This window comes from Lethenteron reissneri, chromosome 14, assembly GCF_015708825.2.
Source record: "Lethenteron reissneri isolate LAM-NWPU_2019-01 chromosome 14, ASM1570882v1, whole genome shotgun sequence".
Lineage (NCBI taxonomy): Eukaryota > Metazoa > Chordata > Hyperoartia > Petromyzontiformes > Petromyzontidae > Lethenteron > Lethenteron reissneri.
The window spans coordinates 8,423,438-8,446,203 of record NC_083792.1 but is presented as its reverse complement, the minus strand read 5'-3'; the positions used below and the strand labels follow the sequence as shown (position 1 = coordinate 8,446,203).

General features: G+C 48.4%; 1 protein-coding gene across 1 annotated transcript; it reads left to right on the top strand.

Annotated features, from left to right (window-relative positions):
* The first annotated feature begins 6,173 nt into the window (after positions 1 to 6,173).
* LOC133342354 (homeobox protein HMX1-like) lies at positions 6,174 to 14,368 on the top strand. Its single transcript, XM_061551466.1, has 2 exons — positions 6,174 to 6,487; positions 11,524 to 14,368. The coding sequence occupies exons 1-2, from the start codon at positions 6,202 to 6,204 to the stop codon at positions 12,498 to 12,500; spliced, it is 1,263 nt and encodes a 420-aa protein (XP_061407450.1). The 5' UTR covers positions 6,174 to 6,201; the 3' UTR covers positions 12,501 to 14,368.
* Positions 14,369 to 22,766: the final 8,398 nt, after the last annotated feature.

Genomic DNA, 22,766 nt, shown 5'->3' with positions numbered 1-22,766 from the left:
ACAACAACAAAAACGACAGGAGTGCACAATAAAGAAAAGGGTGAGCAGGTCACTAAAACATTCTAAATATAAATAAAGTGTAAAGTACAAAGCGCACAAGTACATAAACTCCTGCCGACTTTTCAACACCAATTGTAAGCCTGGGCAAGGCAGCGAATCAACAAGAACAATAACAACAACAACAAAACCGTTCCCAGATCGCACCAAGACAAACACCACGCGGACCCACGAATTCAACCGATAAGTGGAGCTGAATCACTCACTGCAACGCTGCAAAGCTCACGGCGCCCCTTGATCAGTGAATACTGCACTGTGAGTGAGCGGCCAACGTCACACTGGTTGTAGGTGCCAAGCGGCCAGCAACAAGCAGCCACAATTACAAAGTTGCAATATAAACTGTATGCGCGTATCTATGAAACACGGATAATACGTGTTTTTTTTTTGCATGTTGTGCACGTTGGTGACGTGTTTTTTGTTGAATAATGATAACTGTGTAAGTTGAATCATGGTGGCCTTCATAAGGAATTACATCTTGAATTATTGCCTCACTTGATGCAGCCTATCTGGCTGTGACGGTCCCACCTGATGACGGAGACTTGTGTTGCCTCCGAAACGTCGTGATCTTTATTTTATTTTATTTTGTATTAATTTTGATGTTTTACCTACGTGACTTTACCGAAAAAACCTAAGAATAGGATTAACTAAGTTGTATCAGCATTAATTATGAAGAAGGACCATTGCCCGAAACGTCGCCTTTATATTTTCCGTTGAAGACCGCAGCGTTATTGACGAATTTGTTCAGAGCTTCTGTTCATGTATTGGTGGCGAATTCTGCACAATTCTATTAGGGCTAAACATTGATTGTGCAATTAGCTTAATTCTCGTGTGTGTATATATACGTGGCCCTCCCAGTTAAACTTAATTTATGGAGCAAATGTTAACCACATATTTATAAAAAAAAAACTGTACCCACATTTTACTTGTAATAAATCAATTGATTGTTTTCATCATATGTTTAAATATAGCTTGTGGGTATTGTTTTGATATAATTATAATAAAACCCATACAATTGTTAATAATAATAAAACAACTACGTTTTAATAGCTATAATCGTACACAAAACGTAGAGGGTAAAGTTATTGAGTGCTGAGAAGAAGTCGACGGGGCTTTGGTCCAAGACACGTGGTCAAGAATAATTACTGAGCGGTAGCCGAGAAACGGAACGGGTCTGATAAGAACCATCTGTCGAGGGAGCGAGCGAGCGAGAGAGAGAGAGAGGAAAGATCGCGAGATATAAGAGGGTGATACAATCGAGGAAATCACACGATCGTCCACCGGACACAGTGTGTCGACGGATGACTACGTCGGATTCGTCGGGAGAGGGGGGAAGGGGGTAGTGGCGGTGGAGAGTGGGAAGCTCTTCGTACAGCAGTGGATCGAGCACGACGAGGATGACGGACGAAACGCAAGCGGAATGAATGAAGAAGCGATTTGTAGCGGCTAAAACGCGAGCCGTGTGAATTCGCTGACGTACAGCAGCGCTGGGGGTGCCAACGGCGGCACAAAGGAGGCCCTAAATACATTAACACTGATGCATGTCATCGCAACACGCGGGGGCTATGGGCGAGCCACGGGGTCACGACCCCGTGAGCCGTGAGTGGCATGAGAAGCCTTGGGGGGGGTGGGGGGGAGATCCGTTCTATACTTATCATCATTAGCAGCATCATCATCGTCAACATCAGCGGTTGCAGTAGCAGCCATGATCAATCCACTGCTGAATGAAGGCGTCGCCAAGATGTTGTCGTCACCATCCCTATCACACGATCTCGTGATGCAATAATCCACCGAGCCGAGAAGATTTCAGCGTTCCATCTCCCCGCTACGCGTCCCATATATTGTCTGTCACTGTGTTGTTATGCTTGACCATGGGTTTTATATTATATTATAAATTACATCGATGTGGATGGTTTTCTTACTGTTGGTAAGGAGGAGATTATGGTGGCTGTAATGAATATGATGCTAGCGATGTCCATGTTAGCGATAATGAGCTTAATGATTATTATGATATTAACACCATTGATGATAATATACACGATTTTAATGGCTGTGGTGATGTTGATAATGTGAACTTAATGACGATATTGATTACGTGATAATGTTAATCTTGATGATAATAGTGTTTATGATGATGATGTTAAGAACGATGTTAATCATATATAATGATGTTGAGGATGACGATTTTAGTGATGATGATAATGACGACAATAGTCACAATGAATATAAGGTTATTGCTGCTGCTGCTGATGATGATGATGATAATTGCATTGGAAGCTTTCTTGGTGAACTATTAATAGATCATTGAAAATATTGTACGAAAAGAAAATATTATCGTACCATTTGCTGTCTATTAGTTATTATATTAACACAATACACGGCGCCACTGACGTTCTACCGTATAAAGTCTTGACTATGCAAGCACTGACACGTGCATGCGATTTCTGTAAACTCATGAACCTCCGTGACCACGAATCACCGAAGTCGGAGGAGAGATAAAGACGGCTGAATAATCGTGGGATATTTTTTTTTTGCATCAACATCATCAAACGTTGAACTAAGAACTCACCAATGCTTATAGAGACATTTATTTTGAAAGTACTGGATGTAGAGCGCACACAAACACAAGACAATGAAAATAATGCTGCTCGTACAAGGGTGGGGATCATTTGCATTGGAAAATAGAATAGACCCGACCCAATTGTTATCTTTTAAATGTCATATGCTATGAATAAGTGCCATTGACCGAAACGTCGCAATATTATATATCTACGTTTTTCTTTTAAGACCACAGTGTTGTTGACAAGTGTTTTATTGTTTCATTTACATTGTTAAAATGCTCAATTTACAACAACAAAAATAGTAAAATTAGGAATTACAGATTTCATTGCCAAACTATTGGCAAGTGCGTCTGATGCGCTGGCATCAGGCGGGTGTATTGATGATGACACTGCAGCGAAACTGTGCCACGCTCACATGCGCTGAGAGGAGCCCGCGTTGAGCGATGTTCGCTATGTCGCACGAATCGCGCTCGTGTACACACGCGTGCACACACATCATCATCAGCACCAACACTCGTGTACACACATTATCATCAGCACCATCACTTGTGTACACATCATCATCATCAGGCGTGTACACACATCATCATCAGCATCATCACGCGTGTACTACGCGTGTACACAGATTATCAGCATCATCACTCGTGTACACGCGCGTGTACACACATCATCAGCATCATCACGTGTGTACACGCGTGTAGACACATCATCATCAGCACCATCACTCGTGTACACATCATCATCAGCACCATCACGCGTGTACTACGCGTGTACACACATCATCAGCATCATCACTCGTCTACACGCGTGTGTACACACATCATCATCAGCACCATCACGCGTGTACACGCGTGTGTATACACATCATCAGCATCATCAGCACCATCACGCGTGTACACACATCATCAGCAGCACCATCACGCGTGTACACACATCATCAACATCATCACGCGTCTACACGCGTGTGTATACACATCATCAGCAGCACCATCACGCGTGTACACACATCATCAACATCATCACGCGTCTACACGCGTGTGTATACACATCATCAGCAGCACCATCACGCGTGTACACACATCATCAGCATCATCACGCGTGTACACACATCATCAGCACCATCACGCGTGTACACGCGAGTGTGCACACGCGCGTAGTACACCCACCACATTAAACATTCACGCGATACGCCGCGGCAGATGCAATGCAAGTCGTGACAGATGAAACCCCAACGCCTTTCTTGTTGGAAAAAATAAAAATCCTTGTAAGTTGAGCGCCACACACAATATTTAAAAACATATTTTTATTATTTTCACATAAATCTAATTGCGTAAAAAAAATCACCCAAATCGAATGCGACCCGTATTATCAATTACTATTATTGCACGGCAATCTACAACGCCTATAATCTCTATATAAATAACATCGCTTACTGCCATTATCACGCACGAGAGCTCATTCAGACAGAGCGCGTGGTTGGCAGACGGCGCCTCGCTGTTCACATTGCTCGCGCTCATCACCATCATCATCACCATCATCATCACCATCGCCGTCAAACTCATCATCAGCCATGGTCAATCCACTGCTGGATGGATTCCTCCCCCAAGGCCGCCGCAAGCCGCCACCTAATCGCGAAGCTGTGACCCCGCAACAGCCTCTCTCTCTCTGTCTATCGAATTCAACGACGACGGACAGATGAAATCTGGGCTGATGGAGGGTTATGTATTGGGGCAAGTATTGGGAACGATAATCCCCGGCGTACAGAGGCAAGGCTCTCTCTCTCTGTGTCGGCTACCTGCACGCGTCTCTGTGTGTGTCTCTGTGTGTGTCTCTGTGTGTCTCTGTGTGTGTCTCTGTGTGTGTTTCTGTGCGTGTCTCTGTGTGTGTGCCTCTGTGTGTCTCTGTGTGTCTCTGTGTGTCTCTCTGTGTGTCTCTGTGTGTGTCTCTCTGTGTGTGTTTCCGTGTGTGTGTCTTTATGTGTGTGTTCTTTTTTGTCTCTGTGTGTCTCTCTGTGTGTCTCTTTGTGTGTGTCTCTCTGTGTATCTCTGTGTGTGTCTCTCTGTGTGTCTGTGCGTCTCTGTGTGTGTCTCTCTGTGTGTGTCTCTTGGGGGCCACGCGGTAGTGGTAGTGGGGGGGGGAGCATCCCACTCAGTCGAGCCTTAAAGTCAACACGTACTTGACGAGAGCGAGTGGAGGAGTGAGAGTGGGGAGATGGGAGAGAGGGGATATATACAGAGAGAGAGAGAGGGTCGAAAAAAAACACAACTCTTGAGAATTGTCTTATTTGTCCGCAAATATTGATCGCCCAGCCGAACATCCTTGGTAAAGAGTTGGGGGCGGAGTGGGAACCGGGTGGGAGGGGTGCTGTGGAGATGAGGGGGGGGGCAGAGGACTCGTGGGATTGGGAGAGAGGGGGGGGGGAGCGTTTTTATCGAGTTTATGCAAATGAGAGTCGCGCTCTCGGCCACTGATTGCGAGGGGTCCATCTCCCTCCCTCTCTCTCCAATGGGCGAGGCGACCGGGGGGGTTCTTCTCCCTCCTGCGAGAAGGAGTGAGATAGAGAGATAGACAGAGGTGGGGAGGGGGGGGGAGAGTGGGAGAGAGAGCGGCAGCTTCCGGGAAGATAATCCTTAAATACATCCCGCCCTTCCACGATCACCCGTTTTAGCGAGTTCCAGCCGACAATTCAGACGGACAGAGGACACGCGCGCGCGCGGACAGAGACACGCGTACGCGCGCGCGGACGGAGAGAGACAGAGAGAGAGAGACACACGGGGCAGAGAAACGCACGCGCGGACAGATACGCACGCACGCGCGCTCGCTGACACAGAGACGCACGCGCGGCAGACACGCGCGAAGGCTAAGGAGGGACTCTCTGAGACACTCACCATTAACCACGGCGCCACTTGATTCTCTCGAGAAGACTCAGCCCAGAGGTCAATTTTTTTTCCCGACTGCAACTTCTTCAGCTTGATCTCCTGGTCCTGCTGCTACTGCTGCTGCTTCTGCCTCGTCGTCTTCTTCTTTGTGCGGAAGGGGTTCTGAGGTCAAGCCGCTGAGATCTCAGTAATTCTCAACATCGTCAACATCAGCAGCAACAGCAGCAGCAGTGAGCGGCAGTCGCAGCAAACAGCGAATAGCAGCGACAGGCGAACAGCAGCAGAGACAGATTGGCGAGTTTAACATTTGGGCGACGCACCTGTTCCACTTCAACAGGCACGCGTTAATCGAAGCTTGTCTGGGTATATATATACACACACATATATGCACACATATATATTTAAAAGAGGAGTTATCTGACACTCGCAGCTGGGGGTGGGGGTGGCTTACAGCGATACATCGTAGCCTACCGTTATCATATCTCAATCATCATCATCATTATTGCCACCTCCACTACAATAATTATTTGTATTGGTTATAATAATCACGATCGTGATTTCACTCCGGACTCGTCTTGACTGACGACGGCTATAACGGCCTTTCCGAAGCGGCCGCCACCACCGCCACCACCGCCACCACCACCGCCACCACCGCCACCACCACCGCCACCACCACCGCCACAACCACCACCACCGCCGCCGCTACGATGCCAGCTCTCAGCGTCAAACCGTGCAGTTTCTCGGTGCGAGACATCCTCGGCTTGCGGGACTCGGAGGACGACGACGGCGACTCCGCGTCGGAGAGCAGCGACGCGGGCGAGAGCGCATCGGGGATCGAACCTCGCCCCGGTGGCTCGCGGGGAGGCGAGAGACCGCAGGCCGAGGAGGAGGAGGAGGAGGCGGAGGAGGAGGAGGAGGCTCCCTTCCGTGGGTTCGAGGACGCCGGCGGCCGCAGGTGGCTGCGCGAGGCCGAAGACGACGGCGATTATTCGCGTGAGTTTGTAATGATTGCTGTGATTTTCGCGATAAAATCGATGCGCTCGACCGTCGAGCCGTCGTGGAAAGCCACGGCTGAGTCGTAGGGTCCGTTTGCAGGAGGGGCGCCGATGCTACTTTGGGGATATTATTTGATTGAGTCGTTTTCAACCGATTAATGGTGAGTTTTTTTAAATATATATTTTCATTATACAAACACGTGCGGAGGGAGCCGGAGCACCCGGAGAAAACCCGCGCATTGCGAGAGGGGGCAACGCTCTATACCCGTGCAGATGGGAAACAGATGAACGATTAATCCGCGTGCTAAGTTCATCGGCGTGAGGTCCAATGTTACGTTCCGCGAGCTGCTACTGCTGGGGGCTTCCTTAAGGAACGGCCAGCAACGCCGAGCCGATGGGTGCTCCTGAGATTCCGGTCTCGGGGATAGTGGAGCGAAACGTCGGACGTCGAGAGCCACGGACATCCACGCAGCAGGGATGTTGATCTCTCTGCCTTGTCGCGCGTAGCTTTGTACGTACCTATGTTGAACGTCTTTAATACCGTACGTAGCCAACCGTGCTACTCGCAAGTGTGTGGGAAGGACAACAAACGAAACACAACAACAACAACACAACAACAAAACCCGCCAACAGCAATGCGCGTTGTGCATCCAGCAAGGTAGCGCGAAGCCTCGAGGCGCACTTGCGTGGGGAGGGTCTTGCTCCGTTACTTTGTTTGGACAACGCCGTCAACGGGACGGGTTGGCTCCGAGCGAGAGGAACACCCCCGGGGGCCGCCCGTAGAAAACCCCATACGAGGGGGGCAAGCCCACGGAGAAACTCCGCGCAGATGGATTTATGAATATTGCTGCCGTATTTTGGCAACCTCGCAGCTTCTCCGTCATTCGACCGGGCTGCCTCGGTGCTCGATGACTTAGCCGGGTTCAACGCCGTTCGAGATTTCGAGTTGCGACAGCGTCGATCGCACTCGGCTGACGATTCGGGAGCAGTGGTCAACTCACGGGGGTTGAGAAGTGCACGCCCAAGGGCGAGTCTCGTCCTCAATGTCCGCAGCTCAGCACCCTCGTCAGTCCGGTTGAGCAGTTGTGCCATCTTCGTTGGTTGTTTCGGTAAAGTCACGTAGATAAAACAAATTAAAATTAATAAAAGTAAAATATTTTTTTATTTTAAATTAAATTTAATAAAAGTTAAATCTTTTTTTATTTTACTTTTATTAATTGAAATTTTAATTTTTTATCTACGTGACTTTACCGAAAAAACAAAGAATAGCAATCCTTGCAGTCACGAAAGCTTCAAATCTAGAAGTTGTGCCATCGGCAAGCTTCATCATCACGCATCGTGTTTGATGCTGATGATGACGATGATGTTGTTGAATTGTAATGTAATTCGTCTGATCGCGATGATCACTTTGATTGACAGGCGGTTGTGAGTGCAGTGTTAGATTAAAGGGCTCCCCACCCCGTGTGAGTCGTCTGGGTTGCTTGATCATACTTCACCAGTGATGTCAGTCGGGGCCGCGAGTTTAACTCACTCTGCGATGTCAATCCCGTCTTGGCTGCGGATTCACAGCGAAGCGCGCTAATTATTGCGCCACTACTCCCCCAAAATATCATCTTCATCATCATCAAATATTATTGTATTTCTCAATGTTTGCGAATAGCATGTATATTTCCAGATTACACTACACACACGTATTATTTAAAAGAATAAAAGTCTTCTTATATGACAAAAAAACTCTACATGCTTAATTACATATCTACCGATAAACGTTGCATATGCAAGGTAATTTGCGACTTAAAAGAACAGCACGGAAATTGACAATCTTGAAGACACAGACTCACGAACAAAGATTGTAACGTTTAATCACATGCATTGGTTGACGTTGTAATCAGTGGTTTACAAGCGCAGCTCGTCGCTGTTTGTTGTGTAACGTCAGCCGTGGTGCTAATATCTAGCGCCCAGCGTAAGCGCGCGCGCATGTGCGCGTGTCACAAGCGCGCGTGCATGCGCGTACATGTCTGTGAACAATAATACTACTATATACAAAACAAAACTTTAAATAATAATCTATATTTAGACGCTCGAAATCCGAGTAACGATTTTGCTCTCTTTTTAACACAAGTCCAGAATCTTACTTCCACCATGCGTGCGCGTGCGTGTGTGTAATTATTATAAATACCACGTATATTCTGATGGGTGTGTTGTTGTTGTTGTTGTCACGATTGATTGGGCGCTATTCGGGAGAGCACAGATAACAATTAAACGCATCGCGTTCGTCAAAGACAATACCGTGTGCTTGTGGCCTTGACATTTGAATAGAAACAATGTATATGTAATATGCGACGTTTCGGTCAATGGCCCTTCTTATTAGCAAGAAAATTCAGTGCTATGAAAAATAATCGTTTAACAGAAAAGTTGCCTTCTTCATAGCAAAAATATGATGTGCTTTGAAAATGGGCCAGTGCCCGAAACGTCGCCCCGTATATATAAACTTGTTCTGTTGAAGCCCACTCAGTGTTGTCATTGACGATCGTGTTGAGTTTGCTGCTGTTGTTGTTGTCGTGTGTGTGCTTGTGCATCACTGCCAAAGGAGCAACAGCAGTCAACATGCGTGCAGGCAGTTTAATTGGGAAGAGAGATCGACTTTGTCTGGGACTCTACAACAACGACAGGCGATGCAGGCGCCAATTACGCGACGCGACTCGATGGGACGAAGCCGTCTTGGTTCATTACAAGCACAGCTCACGAGCGTGATATCGGCTGTAGTCACACACGACAGTATTAATATCATCATCAATAATTCTGGAGAATTGCCCGATGATGCTGGATGCAATTACGAGCGAAACGTCGTACTCAAATTGTAAATGATGTGGTTTCACGCTTCAACACACCGGTGGGCTAAAGCAGTGAACTATTTGTCTTTTGTCAACGTGACACTTTTTTACTGATTGGCCGTGTCGGGTGGTGGAGGAATACGACACATTTATAAATAACGCGATCTAAACCCAAAAACGTTGATTATGAATAATATTGGTCGCGAAAGCCTACGTGTTAAACTGATCATCAATAATATTCACGTATTCTCTGGATTATAAGATGTTTCTGAGAGTAGCGCTAATAAACGTTACAATACCAATTCGTTGACAAAAGGACCAATATCCCCCGTGTAGTCTTAACAGACTGCAGGGGCAAGTACTGCTATCGAGCTTACACTGACTTAGGCCGGCACTGAACACGAGGGAGCGAGTGGCGAGCGACCGCGCCCGACCGCCTTTGTCTCCCTAGTGGCGATGTTTTACACGCCGCACCAGGTACTTGTTCGAGGCCGAGTCGACCTAGGGGAGGCTTAGGATCGGTTCAGACAAACGTCACTGGTGTTGACCGTGAGTGGGTGTCGAACTGGGGTTGCCGGCTTTATAGCTCGGCGGGCTAACCGCTACGATACCGCTCCCCACAAACAACCAAAGCAAAGATCCCCCGTATAACCTTAACATACTTTTGAGGCAAGTGCTGTTAGCGAGCGCCTATGAAGGCCGGATTATAAGACGCACCCCGAATGTTGTGCGTTGCTTTTAAACCACGAGTGCGTCTTATAATCGCGAGAGTTCGCCGTGTTCATTGAAAATCTGTTTCACCTGGACGGCATTCTCTCTCCACCTTAGTGATTTACAATCACCGTGAATTTAAGACGTCCAATCGACAAGTTTTACTTCGAGGAACCAGGCGAGAGTCCGTAGCGGAAGGAACGCAGGTAACATCAGCAACAACAAAAAGATCTGGGATATACGATAGAGAAATTGCCATATATATGTAAGTACACACAGGTAAATACAACCAACAGGATATATCTTAAAAGGTGTATGTGCTCGCGATGAGTTGTTTTAGAATGATTGTGTTGTATACGTAAAGGCTTTCATGACCAATATTTTTATTTTCATAATTATGATTCGAAATTAGTGACAGCTTCATTGCATGGGTCTCTGTTTGGCTGGCGGACGGTTATCGTTCAACGTGTAATCATTATACACTCACTGCGCGAGATATACTACGAGAATTGCTGCATCATTAATTCCGTTTGCGATGAACATGGACCCGGCAAGTATTAGGGAGCGATCTTACCAATAACATCTCTGAAACCCAGCAGTGTCTGTCGAATAACGCCGGTCTCTGCTCATGAGACCCAGAATGTCGAAAGCGGTGCGACGCGTGTGTTGTTTAAACGAATGTTGCTGGCTGATAGGCAGACGGACTCAACATCATCTTAATATCATCTAGAGAAACTAACAGTTGTATGTATGTTAAACTGTATTACTCGTAAAGGTGTTAGACATTTTAAGGAAAGACAAAAGCAATGGTAATAATAATAACAACGTAACGAATCGGTGTGAAAAAAGGGTTTAGAGCCCAGACATCAAAGGCTTTAAAAATAAATTGGCAGATTGATCAAACATAATAAGGGAGAGGCAATCAAGGAATAGAACGCGTCCGAGGGGAAGGCGACCGTCGCGGATTAACATCCCAGGACGGCGAGAGGCAACGACGATGACTCGGGGTGGATCGACTCGATTCGGCGAGGAATTCATCCAGCAGCAGATTGACCACTGCCTGACATCGATGACGATGTTGGTGCGGAGCGGTGGTGCAGCGGTTGGCGCGCTGCGCTACGAACCCGGCGACCCGAGTTCGTTCGCGACGTCGCGATCGACACCCAGTGACGATTATCTGAACCGGTCCTGGGCCTCTTCTAGGTCGACTCAGCCTCGAATGAGTAGCTAGCGCAGCGTGCAAACATCGCCACTAGGGAGACAAAGGCGGCCGGGTGTGGTGTTTAGCCACCCATCTCCCTCGTGTGCCGTTGCGGCCTTCACAGGTGCTCGCTAACAGCACTTGCCCCAACAGTCTGTTACGGGCTACACGCGGCGGCGGCGGCGGGATTGGGTGTCTTTGTCTTTGGTGGTGAAAATGAATGATCGTGAATCGCGCCTATTCCCATCTCTCCATCCCATCTCCGTGTCTGTCGCCTGCCCCGCGCAGTTCGCCGCTGCCAGCCGCTGCCTCTGCAGCTCCGCGCGGCGGTCGGTCACGAATTCCCCGCTGGCGTCGGAAGCAAAAGCAGCAGCAGCGGCAGCAGCAGCAACGACAGCAGCCGCGGCGGCATCCTCATCAGCGGCAAGGACGAGCTGATGAGGATGCCACGTGGCGTTGGCGGCGGAATTGGCGGCGCTGGCGACGCGGACGGAGACGTCGACGGGGAGGGCGTGGGCGAGGCCGCCGAAGAGGAGACGGAACTTCTGTCGTGCCGCGCGGACGAGGAGCCGGGCAAGAAGCGCAAACGTCGGGTGCTCTTCTCGAAGGCGCAGACGTTCGAGCTGGAGCGCCGCTTCCGCCACCAGCGCTACCTGTCGGCTCCCGAGCGCGAGCACCTGGCCAGCCTGCTCAAGCTCACGCCGACCCAGGTGAAGATCTGGTTCCAGAACCACCGCTACAAGATGAAGCGAGCGCGCGTCGAGCAGGGGATACACGCGCTGCACGGCCCCGCGTGCTCCGCGCTGTCACCTCGCAGGGTCGTGGTGCCCGTGCTGGTCAGAGACGGAAAGCCGTGCGGGGCAAGCTCCACGGGGATTTTAGGAGGCGGAGGACTTGCAGGTGGTGGTGGAGGAGGAGGTGACGGACGACTCGATGGCTCACCAACGTCCTCCCTGCATCACCACCACCACCACAACCACCACGGCCACATGCCATCGGTGGCGGCCGCGGCTGCGGCGGCAGCGGCGGCTGCAGCGGCCGCCGAAAGTCGCCTCCGGTTGCTGGAGGTGCAGCCCGAAGCGTTCCAGACTTGCATCCCATACGCGCTGTACGGCGCTCACCACGCCACCAAGTACAACCTCCACTTTAGCTACTGCGGCGCGGGGGTGGGCAGCCCCGCTTTGAAGAACGGTGCCATCCTTCCGATTCTGAATCATCATCATCAGCAGCAGCATCAGCAGCACTGCCGGCAGAGCAATTGGTAGGGACTTGAACAATCATCCGCGCGATGAAGTGAACACGTGCGCTAAACAGCTGGCTCTGTCATGCTACGTACTGGCTACACACATGCATGTGGATAGCATGTAGTAAGCCTCCATCGCTGCACGCTACTGTATATATATATATACATACACATACATACACGTGTGTATGTATGTGTATGTATGTGAGTGCATATGTGTGTGTGTGTGTGTGTCACATCGCCGCTAGTGATACAAAGGCGACCGAGCTTTGTGGTGGCCCACCCACCCTCTCGTGCGCCGTGCCGGCCTTCACAGGTACTCGCTATAACAGCACTTGCCCCAAAACTTGGTTAAGGCTACAGGGGAGATCGTTATCTTTGCGTGTGTATGTGTGTGGCGAGCGGTGAGTGTAAGTGGTTAACCGTACTGCGCTACGAACCCGACGACCTGAGTTCGATTCCCGTTCACGGTCAATGTACCAGTGGCGAATATTTGGTCATTCCCTCTAGGTCGACTCAGCCTTAAAATGAGTACATGTTGCGGTGTGTAAAACATCAGCACTGGGAGACAAAGACGGTCGGTCGTGGTGCCTGGTCACGTCACCTAATCGGGCACCGTTCCAGCCTTCGTGGGTGCTTGGCCTAAACAGCACTTGCCCCAATAGCGTGTAAAGGCTATAGCGGGGGAGATCTTTATCTTTGTATGTATGTGAGTGAGTGAGTAAGTGTGTGTGTGTATTATAGTCGTGTATGTATGTATCTATATGTACACAGTACACACACACAAACGAAATCAACTTCTTTTAATTATTATTCTGAGTTGAAATGTTTATGTCACCACCAAATATAATTTCGCATTACCGATTTCACGAATCGCATTCCCCCCCAAGACATATATAACGCTACCTTGGCATCTCGCGACGAAATACAGCGGCTATGTGCATAATGTACTTTACCAACAAACAAATCTATAATATATATGAGATGTACATTCACGTAACAATCCACGCGTTTTGCTGTGTATATAAATGTATATTGCAATAATTGTACAAATGTAGATAACATGCATTCTCGAAATAGAACAATAATTGGTCGTAATAGTAGTTGCAATAATTAAGACACACACAACAACTAAAGTCGTGGAGACGTCAACCCCGGCGCTCGTGCCAGGCTAGGTGCACTTTGAGGAGGCCACGTGAAGTGTCGATGGCTCAATGCCAGGAAGGTCGTGGAACAGACCCTGCAGGTGCCATGGGTTGACTGACTAATCAACACACACAGACAGAGAGAGGTTCATGAGTAATGTGTTAACGTCAAATATAATAATATCACAATGATCAACGTACAATGGTCTACACGACACGTGCTGTGTGGTGGTGATGATTATGATGCTGCTGCTTTGGCCAGTAGTGCACAACCACAACAAAAACACATTTGTCAATAACACCGTGGCCTTAAAAGTAATATTTATATTAAAATAGTCGACGTTTCAGGCAATGGCACATTTTTCATGGCAAATAGAAAGACCGTTTGTCCGAAACGTCGCCTCTCCTTGTATATATATATTCCGTTTAGGGGAGTGTTTATTGACGCATGTGTTGAGAGTTTGTAGCGTGGGATATTTTCTTGATATATGATTTGTAATTCAATGACGACGGCTACTTTCAGCATCAAATACTAATTTCGTTAAGATCTATCGGATGTACATGAGTGTATATGCCTTTGTTTTGTTCACATTGCTTTAGAGGGAGAGGCTTATGATAGGCATATTTTTTTGTTATACGTACATATACGCACACATACACATATATATATAAAGGTTCAAGTAATATCCGTCGAATTCAGCCGTCATTGGATTTTTTTCAAAGTATAATTTCCTTTGGGTTGGCAGCACACAGATGTCTCCCATTCGTTGCTTATTTTGTTGTTGTCTGTGTACAGCTTTCTGGCGTGTGGCATTTTTTTTTTGCTAACAAAAATAATAACAATAAACGGAAAACTGTGTCTTTCGAACAGAACACGTCTGCTATGAAGTGAGTAATATGCGCTCTCGATCAAAACAAACACAACACAAACCTTCCATGAGTACCGTATTACCACCACCACCACATCATTTATCATCAATCAAATCTTGCACAGGCCCCGTTTGTACTCCCACTGCTGGATGATGGTCAGTCACGGTTGCCGTTTGACCATACATCACCGCTCTGGGCGAGTGCATGAGCATTATGGGGATAATCGGCGGGCCTGGGCGGGTGGGTGGAGGGTGTGGGTGGACGATCTGGGTGGACGATCTGGGTGGACGATCTGGGTGGACGATGTGGGTGGAGGGTGTGGGTGGAGGCGGGAGTGGGGGGAGGCAGTCATGGTGGCAGGCGGTCAGGGTGGCAATTTTATTCCGGCGGTGAACATAATCGGTTCAGATTCACAGCTCTCCATTGATATTAACCGCGGCTTGCGTTGTAGCCGAAACGTCGTGAGAATTATTTTATTTTATTAAGTTTAATTTTTATTATTTTATTACTTCCCTTCTACGTGACTTTACCAAAAGAACCAAGAAGATGAATCCCTGCAGTCACGAAAGCTTTAAATCGAAATTTTACGCGGTAGGGTAATTAGAATTCAGATTCGTCCGGCTTCGTAATCACAGCACAGTTGCGCTAACCACTGCGCCACCGCTCTTCCTTACGCACACCACGATTCACAACCACCACCGCCACCACGGACAATGCACGTGCAGCTGTTTAGCACAAGTGCTATCGTCACTAATGGCTCGAGCAAGGAGGTAGCGTGGAGCCGGAGCTAATAACATCGCTCGCGTTCAAGTCCCCGAGAAGTGCGGCGTAATTGCACACAAAGACAAAGTTCCCCCGTGCATGACTTGAGAATACTTTGGGGGGCAAGTGCTGTTCGCGAGCACCGGTGAACGCTAGCCAAGGGCACACGACGGGGTGGGTGTCCAGCACCACGCCCTGCCGCCTTTGTCTCCCTCGTGGCGATGTTTACAGCAGGTACTCATTCGAGGCTGAGTCGAGCTAGGGAGAGGCCCAGTTCAAATGATCGTAACGCTTGGTGGTCGTGAGCGGGAATCGAACTCGGGTGGCCGGGTTTGCAGCGCAGCGCGCTAACCACTTCGCCACCGCTCCCCAATCACGCACACACACGTACACACACGCGCGCGTGCCTTTTGCCGTCAGTTAATTCCCATTGATTGAATTTGTGTTGGGGATAACACAAATTGCACGGGGAATTGATTAATTGGCTGGTTTTATTGCAGCGTAGTGTAACCGCCACAGCTTAATGTATGTACGGGGTGTTGGACTTCTTTCGCACCGTACGTAGCCGGCCGTGCATAGTCGGAGGTGCGTAGGCAGTTGTGCTTGAAGGCCGGATGATCGGCGTAAGGCACTACCACTAGACTACAAGGTTACGCCTATCTCTAGTAATGATGTATTATTTTACAATATATGCCTATATACGCTATGAAGATGATTTTAATTTCTTTAGTATATGTTTATAAGGGCAGCATGAGTCGATATCCATATTTTCCGACAAACTGTAAATTCACAGCGTTCTGGACCTATCTCGGCTCACATTATCAGCACTCGCTCGTCTAAACCGACTGTAAATCACGGATCCGTATGAATTTGAATCCATGCTAAAACAAAACCGACTAGACCCGAGAATTGGAGATGGGAGATGATGTCGTATCATCATAACGAGTCCAGTTGATGAACCGGTCCCACAATATGCGCACGATAAGATGTCCTGTTTGTATACTTTTTAAAATAAAAATCCGTGATATCGTTTTGAGATTCGATTGTTGTGTTCGTTTGCCAAGCTCGCGTTCATCTCATTGTTCGCGAACTGGATGGCACACTGACAACAATAGCGAGTCCGTTTATTTATTGGCATGAACCTGCATACACGTGGAGGTGATACGACCGTACGAATATCGGTTATGCGGTATGATGATGTTGTTATGGAAAGCCGTGTCTTGCGATCTAAGTGGTAGTGCCTTACGCCGATAATCTCGACGGCAAGCCAGGCCTATAGCAGCGCTCAGTAAACCAAAAAATCTCTCGTGAAAAGTGAATCCCTGATTAGGGTCATTTCTGCCACGCGTGATCTATTAATGAATATAATACACACCACGACATTTAATACTAATAATATACAGTGCGTTATTATTATTTCCCGTATTGTTTCGTATTAATGTAGAGACTCGCTCCATCGCTCGCAGCAGCAGCAAGACGCTCTGCGTCAATAGACGCGTGCGGTGGCATCGAAAGCTCAGCGAAGGTGGCAGCCTGGCAAATCTCACAAGACTCGTCCCCCCCCCCCCCCACCGTATCATCACTCCCGAGTGGCGATGATCGATTTCTTTGCCAACGCTCTCGTTGTACAAAATCGTGATCGCGCGACGCTCGGTTCAATGAGCAGTGAGAGATGTCACGAGCAGCACGGCCCGTTGTTTACTCTCTCGCACAAACAACACAACAGGTCAACTCAACGCGTTCTTCGTTTTACATATGCTATACATACGCGTAACATATAATGGGCGACGTTTCGGGCAATGAACCTTGTTCGTCGCACGCAAATCGTACGTAGCACGCGCACGCGTTCACGTATAACCAGTCGCTTTGTTTGCAACAGATGGAGGTCTTCGTGTTGGTAGTTGTTGTTATTGTTGTTGTTATCCTGCAATGGAAGCTCACCACGCCGCGCCGTTACGGCTTGCGGTGTACGCGGGGAGCATAGGCGTGCGGGCTGAGTACGCTACAACAAGACCGCGTTGTCACACCGGGGGGAGGGGGTGGTGCGTAACAGTTTGCGTGCAGAAATGTAAATCTCCCCGACGCGCCTGAGTGACCAGAGTAAAATAAACCACGGTCATCGTCTTGGTTCTTTCGGTAAAGTCACGTAGAAGGGAAATAATCAAATAATAAAAATAAAATATAATAAAATAATTTTCACGACGTTTCGGCCACAACGCAAGCACCCGTCCTCAGGTGAAGAACATGTCTGTGGCCGAAACGTCGTGAGAATTATTTTATTATGTTTTATTTTTATTATTTCATTATTTCCCTTCTACGTGACTTTACCGAAAGAACCAAGAAGATGAATCCCTGCAGTCACGAAAGCTTTAAATCGAAAAATAAACCACGGTCTTTTTCTTTGTATTATATTGACGAGATTTAAACCCAACAACGCCTTCGTTATAAATAGCTTGTTTTTTTATTTATTTTAAACGATGAAATGTTGCCGCGTTATATATACACACACACAGTATATATTTCCGCAAGTTACTGAATTATATATATAATACAATAATACAATGATACGGGCGTTTTGTTGAACACACGTAAACATGAATTATATATTTTTTAAAAGGACAACAAGATTTTTAATGAGCCGATCGCCCAAACACAACAAAAAGAATGAGCACAACGCAGTGTGTGTGTGCCGAGTTGACCAAGCCGTGGTTGGGGTATCGGTTATCCAAGCCCCCCCCCCCCCCCCCACACACACGCGCGCGCACAACCACGCACCCTACCGTTGCTGACGATGATGCCGATGATTATGATCGGTCAAGCCTAGAAGGGATGCAAGCGCTAATGTCTTACAACAACAACAACAACAACAAAATAATCAATCGGGAAAAATAACCTGTGCTGTTTTTGTCGATTTAAATGCCATTTCATTGTCTATTTGTCGATTTTGAACGTTATTTCTTACGGTCGATTAAATGATGAATCAATTGTTCACTAAAACAATATCACAATTACATTTTCTTCTGCAGAGAACACAATATTGCAAAAAATATATATATGAAATATAAGGACTTAACTGCTAATTGGTATAACATATTGCGCTCGCAGACAATTGTACGTACGTGTGTGTACGAATGGCACGTGGTGTTTATCCGCTGCTGGATGACGCCCTTCCCACGCCGCGCGTGGGGGAGGCGTGGTGGGGGAGTTGTTTGACCATACTTCACCACGCTGGTTCAGTGCGGGTCGGTAAAAGGAGGCGTTGGGATCCAGGACCGCTTCAGCTGCTGGATTAGTTGCGCCCGTGGTCGGGATTCGAACTCGTGCTCCTACCATGTTCGAAAGAGCAGTGCGCTAACCACTGCGCCACCACTCCGCCGACACGCATGTCCATTGCTCATCGCATGAACTGGGCATGGGGACGATCCGTCGGTTGTAAACCATTCTCATGAGTGTACCCACCGTACCCACACACATCACCAATGTAATTCGGCAGCAATGCATCTGTAAAATGCCGCGAGCGAATTATTATACAATAATTCCATCATCGGCAGCAGCAATAGCAGGAAACAGAAGCAGCAGCAGCATAGTCTAGATCCACTACCCTCCCCCCCCCCCGAGCCTATCACGATCCCGCGATGTAAGAATCCACCTGCCATCTGATCATATTCAATGTTTCACTCCTTAAATATTTCGTCCTTCGCCCAGGTGTCCCCGGAGGCAGGTGAGTTCACGTAACTCTTACAACCGTTCGCTCTGTTGTTATTGTTAATGCATTATCAACACAGTGCACATTTTAACGCGTAGGCTTTCGCGACCAATATCATCCGTAGTGGAGTTTTTTTTGGGGGGGTTAGATCGCGGAAAATGTTCAATGTGTCATTAAACCCGCCACCCATTACTGATGTAGCAATCCACCCATCACTGATGTAGCAATCCACCCATCACTGATGCAGCAATCCATCCATCACTGATGTAGCAATTCAGCAATCACCGATGTAGCAATCCACCCATCACTGAAGTAGCAATCCACCCATCACTGATGTAGCAATCCACCCATCACTGATGTTGCAATCCATCCATCACTGAAGTAGCAATCCACTCATCACCGATGTTGCAATCCACCCATCACCGATGTTGCAATGCATCCATCACTGATGTAGCAATCTACCCATCACTGATGTAGCAATCCATCCATCACTGATGTAGCAATCCACCTATCACCGATGTTGCAATCCACCCATCACCGATGTTGCAATCCATCCATCACTGATGTAGCAATCCACCCATCACTGATGTAGCAATCCACCCATCACTGTTGTAGCAATCCATTCATCACTGATGTAGCACTCCACCAATCACTGATGTAGCAATCCACCCTTCACCGATGTAGCAATCCATAAATCACCGATGTAGCAATCCATCCATCACTGAAGTAGCAATCCACCCATCACTGATGTTGCAATCCGCCCATCACTGATATAGCAATCCATCACTGATGTAGCAATCCATCAACAATGTAGCAATCCACCCATCACCGATGTTGCAATCCACCCATCACTGATGTAGCAATCCACCCATCACTGATGTCGCAATCCATCACTGATGTAGCAATCCATCAACAATGTAGCAATCCACCCATCACCGATGTTGCAATCCACCCATCACTGATGTAGCAATCCACCCATCACTGATGTCGCAATCCATCACTGATGTAGCAATCCACCAATCACTGATGTAGCAATCCATCACTGATGTAGCAATCATCACCGATGTTGCAATCCACCCATCACTGATGTAGCAATCCACCCATCACTGATGTCGCAATCCATCACTGAAGTAGCAATCCACCCATCACTGATGTAGCAATCCACCCATCACCGATGTTGCAATCCACCCTTCACCGATGTAGCAATCCATCCATCACGGAAGTAGCAATCCATCACTGAAGTAGCAATCCATCCATCACGGAAGTAGCAATCCACACATCACCGAACTAGCAATCCACCCACCACCGATGTTGCAATCCACCCACCACCGTCGCTCCCAGTAGGCTGTGGACGTCTTCCCGTGGCTGCCACGACGTTGTTCGTCTCGACCGCGGCGTCAGCCAGCGACGTGCGCACCGCACCCTGAGCGCGAACCTCCCGGCGACTTTCGCCAATCCACGAGGCTCCTCTTTCTGTCTCCTGTCGACATTCCCACTCCGCGAAGAATTACACCGGATCGTGATGGCGTCGAATCGCAATCCACCGCGGCGGCATCAGCACACACCGACGCGTGAAGTGCGTAGCGGACTGCGTCCCGTTGTCTCACAGACGTTAGATGTATCCCAGCCCGCTTCTGCGATGTGACAATCTGCCTACTGGGACCTTCGCACGAACCGATTCCATCACTCCATCTCCGCGGCGGATGTCCACCCGGCCGTCTTGACTTAAATGTCCAGCGATCCCTTTGAGCGACGTCTCCGGGACCTAGCCCACCCGCTCTTTGCATAACGAGCCTCCCATGAGCGTGGTTAGGCTACGTACGGCGCGAAAGAAGTTCAACATATATACTGTACATACATAACAATGACCCGAATCAACGTGGTGCGCTGCATTGCACGCTTGCGATTACCTTTCGAGAGACGGGAGGAGCCAATCCACTGCTGGACTAAAGCCCCCCACCCCCCCCCCCCCCCCCCCACGACGGCGGGCATCGTGGCGGTTCTTTGACCGACGGTATTCTTCTGCAGCACGATGGACCGTGGTGGCCCAGGACCTGGGATTAAACTCCAGGGAACTGCTGCTGGGTTTGTAGGGCACTCGATAATTCCCCGCGCCGCCGCCGCCGCCACCACCACCACCACTCCAGTGCAGTTGCGTGAACAATTTGACGGTGCCGACAGAACGAAGTGGACTTGGACAGGGCACACGATGGCCCACGGTTGAGAAGTCGCCACGGAGTGACGGCCAATGGAAGGAAGGCGCCCCGAGGAGACCTACACACCGAGACGATGGCCAGGACCCGCTCAAATATCGCGCGCCGCTGAAGTCAGCCGTGGACAGGAATCGAACTCAGGGTGGCCACGTTCGAGGCAAGAGAGTAAAGTGGTGGGGCGGTGGGGTGGGGGTGGCGTGGTGAGGCTAGTAACCACGCACCGGCCGTCTTTGTTTCCCCAGCTCTGGTGTTTACCAATCGCACCAGCACGCACACGGACACAAACGCGGAGAGAAATATCCAAACAGACGCTCAAACAGTCGCTTAAGCCGTGGCCTTTTGTAAAAGGGGTAGTACTCTTTTTTTTCTTTATTCCTTGAGTACACGCAATATATCCTTCAGGCTTATTAAAGGGGGCTTCAGTGGATTGCGAAGCACTCTTATGTGTGTGTGTGTGTCCTCTCTCTCTCCTTTCTCTCTCTCATGGCTTGGCGCTACTTAGCGGGTGCGGTGCTAAACGCCGCTGAGAGAACTTCGCCTCGCACGGGATCAAAAGATCACGACGGAGTTGAGAGTCTCGGGCCTGCGTGCCTCCCGATTAAAGGAAACAAACCGATTCAAAGGGATGCCCCCGCCACCACTAGTAGCCAACCAACCAACCCCTTGCTCAAATGAGAAACCAGGCAGCGTGAATGATCTTCACCTGGGCCACTGCTGGACATTCCACATTCATATGGCGGGGGGTTGTGGTGGGGAGCGAGAGGATTTATGGTCATGGGAGACAATCACAAAGTGGTATTAACTGTATCGACCTCACCCCCCAGTAGAGATGATGGGCTGAGTAAAATCCTAAACCACGGAGCGAGACGATAGACACCGTTCACACGATGTTCCCTCTGAGCGTGCGAGACGGGTGAGTCGCGCTTCGTGAGCAGCACGCAGCGAGCGAGCGTTGTAAAATCAAGACGACACCGGACGTCGACATTTAAATTCATTCATCCATTCATCAAATTCATTAATCCTTTCATCAAATTGCAACAACAACAACAGAAGCAGAAAAACACACCGGGCAAGTGAAGAGAGCAGCTGCATGAGACACACAGACAGAGAGAGAGAGAAGTCGTTTGACCGCGTTTGTCGAGATTCGCTCGACTCAGCGTTTGATCACTGAGCAAGCAAGCACCGTACACTCCCGTCCTGATGATGTTCATTGACGACGATTGTTGTGGATGCTTCATTAATTTATTTCCCGATATGCCAAAGTCCATATTATCTTGAAACAATAAACTAAAATATACGCGCAGTGTTTAATTATATGGCTCCTGGCTATACGATACGGGAATACAGATGTATTGGTTTAAGAACTATTACACTGCTGATGAGACCCATACGTTCTAAATCGATCCAGGTTTGTTTCTGCTTCAACATGAGCTGTGATGCAATAATTGGATCCAGAAGGCGCATAGGCTGATGGATTTTTAAATATATACGATTTCAAGCGGACGTTGATACATTTAAATTATCTACAAAGAACCACGCTTTGTGCTGTGAAACAACAATTTGTATTATTTGTATTGAACACGCTTTAAACA

Bases quoted from the DNA above. Each gene is read 5' to 3' on its own strand.
- LOC133342354 (XM_061551466.1), top strand. From the start codon at position 6,202: ATGCCAGCTCTCAGCGTCAAACCGTGCAGTTTCTCGGTGCGAGACATC. The intron at 6,488-11,523 runs GTGAGTTTGTAA...TGCCCCGCGCAG, and splicing joins AGACGACGGCGATTATTCGC to TTCGCCGCTGCCAGCCGCTG.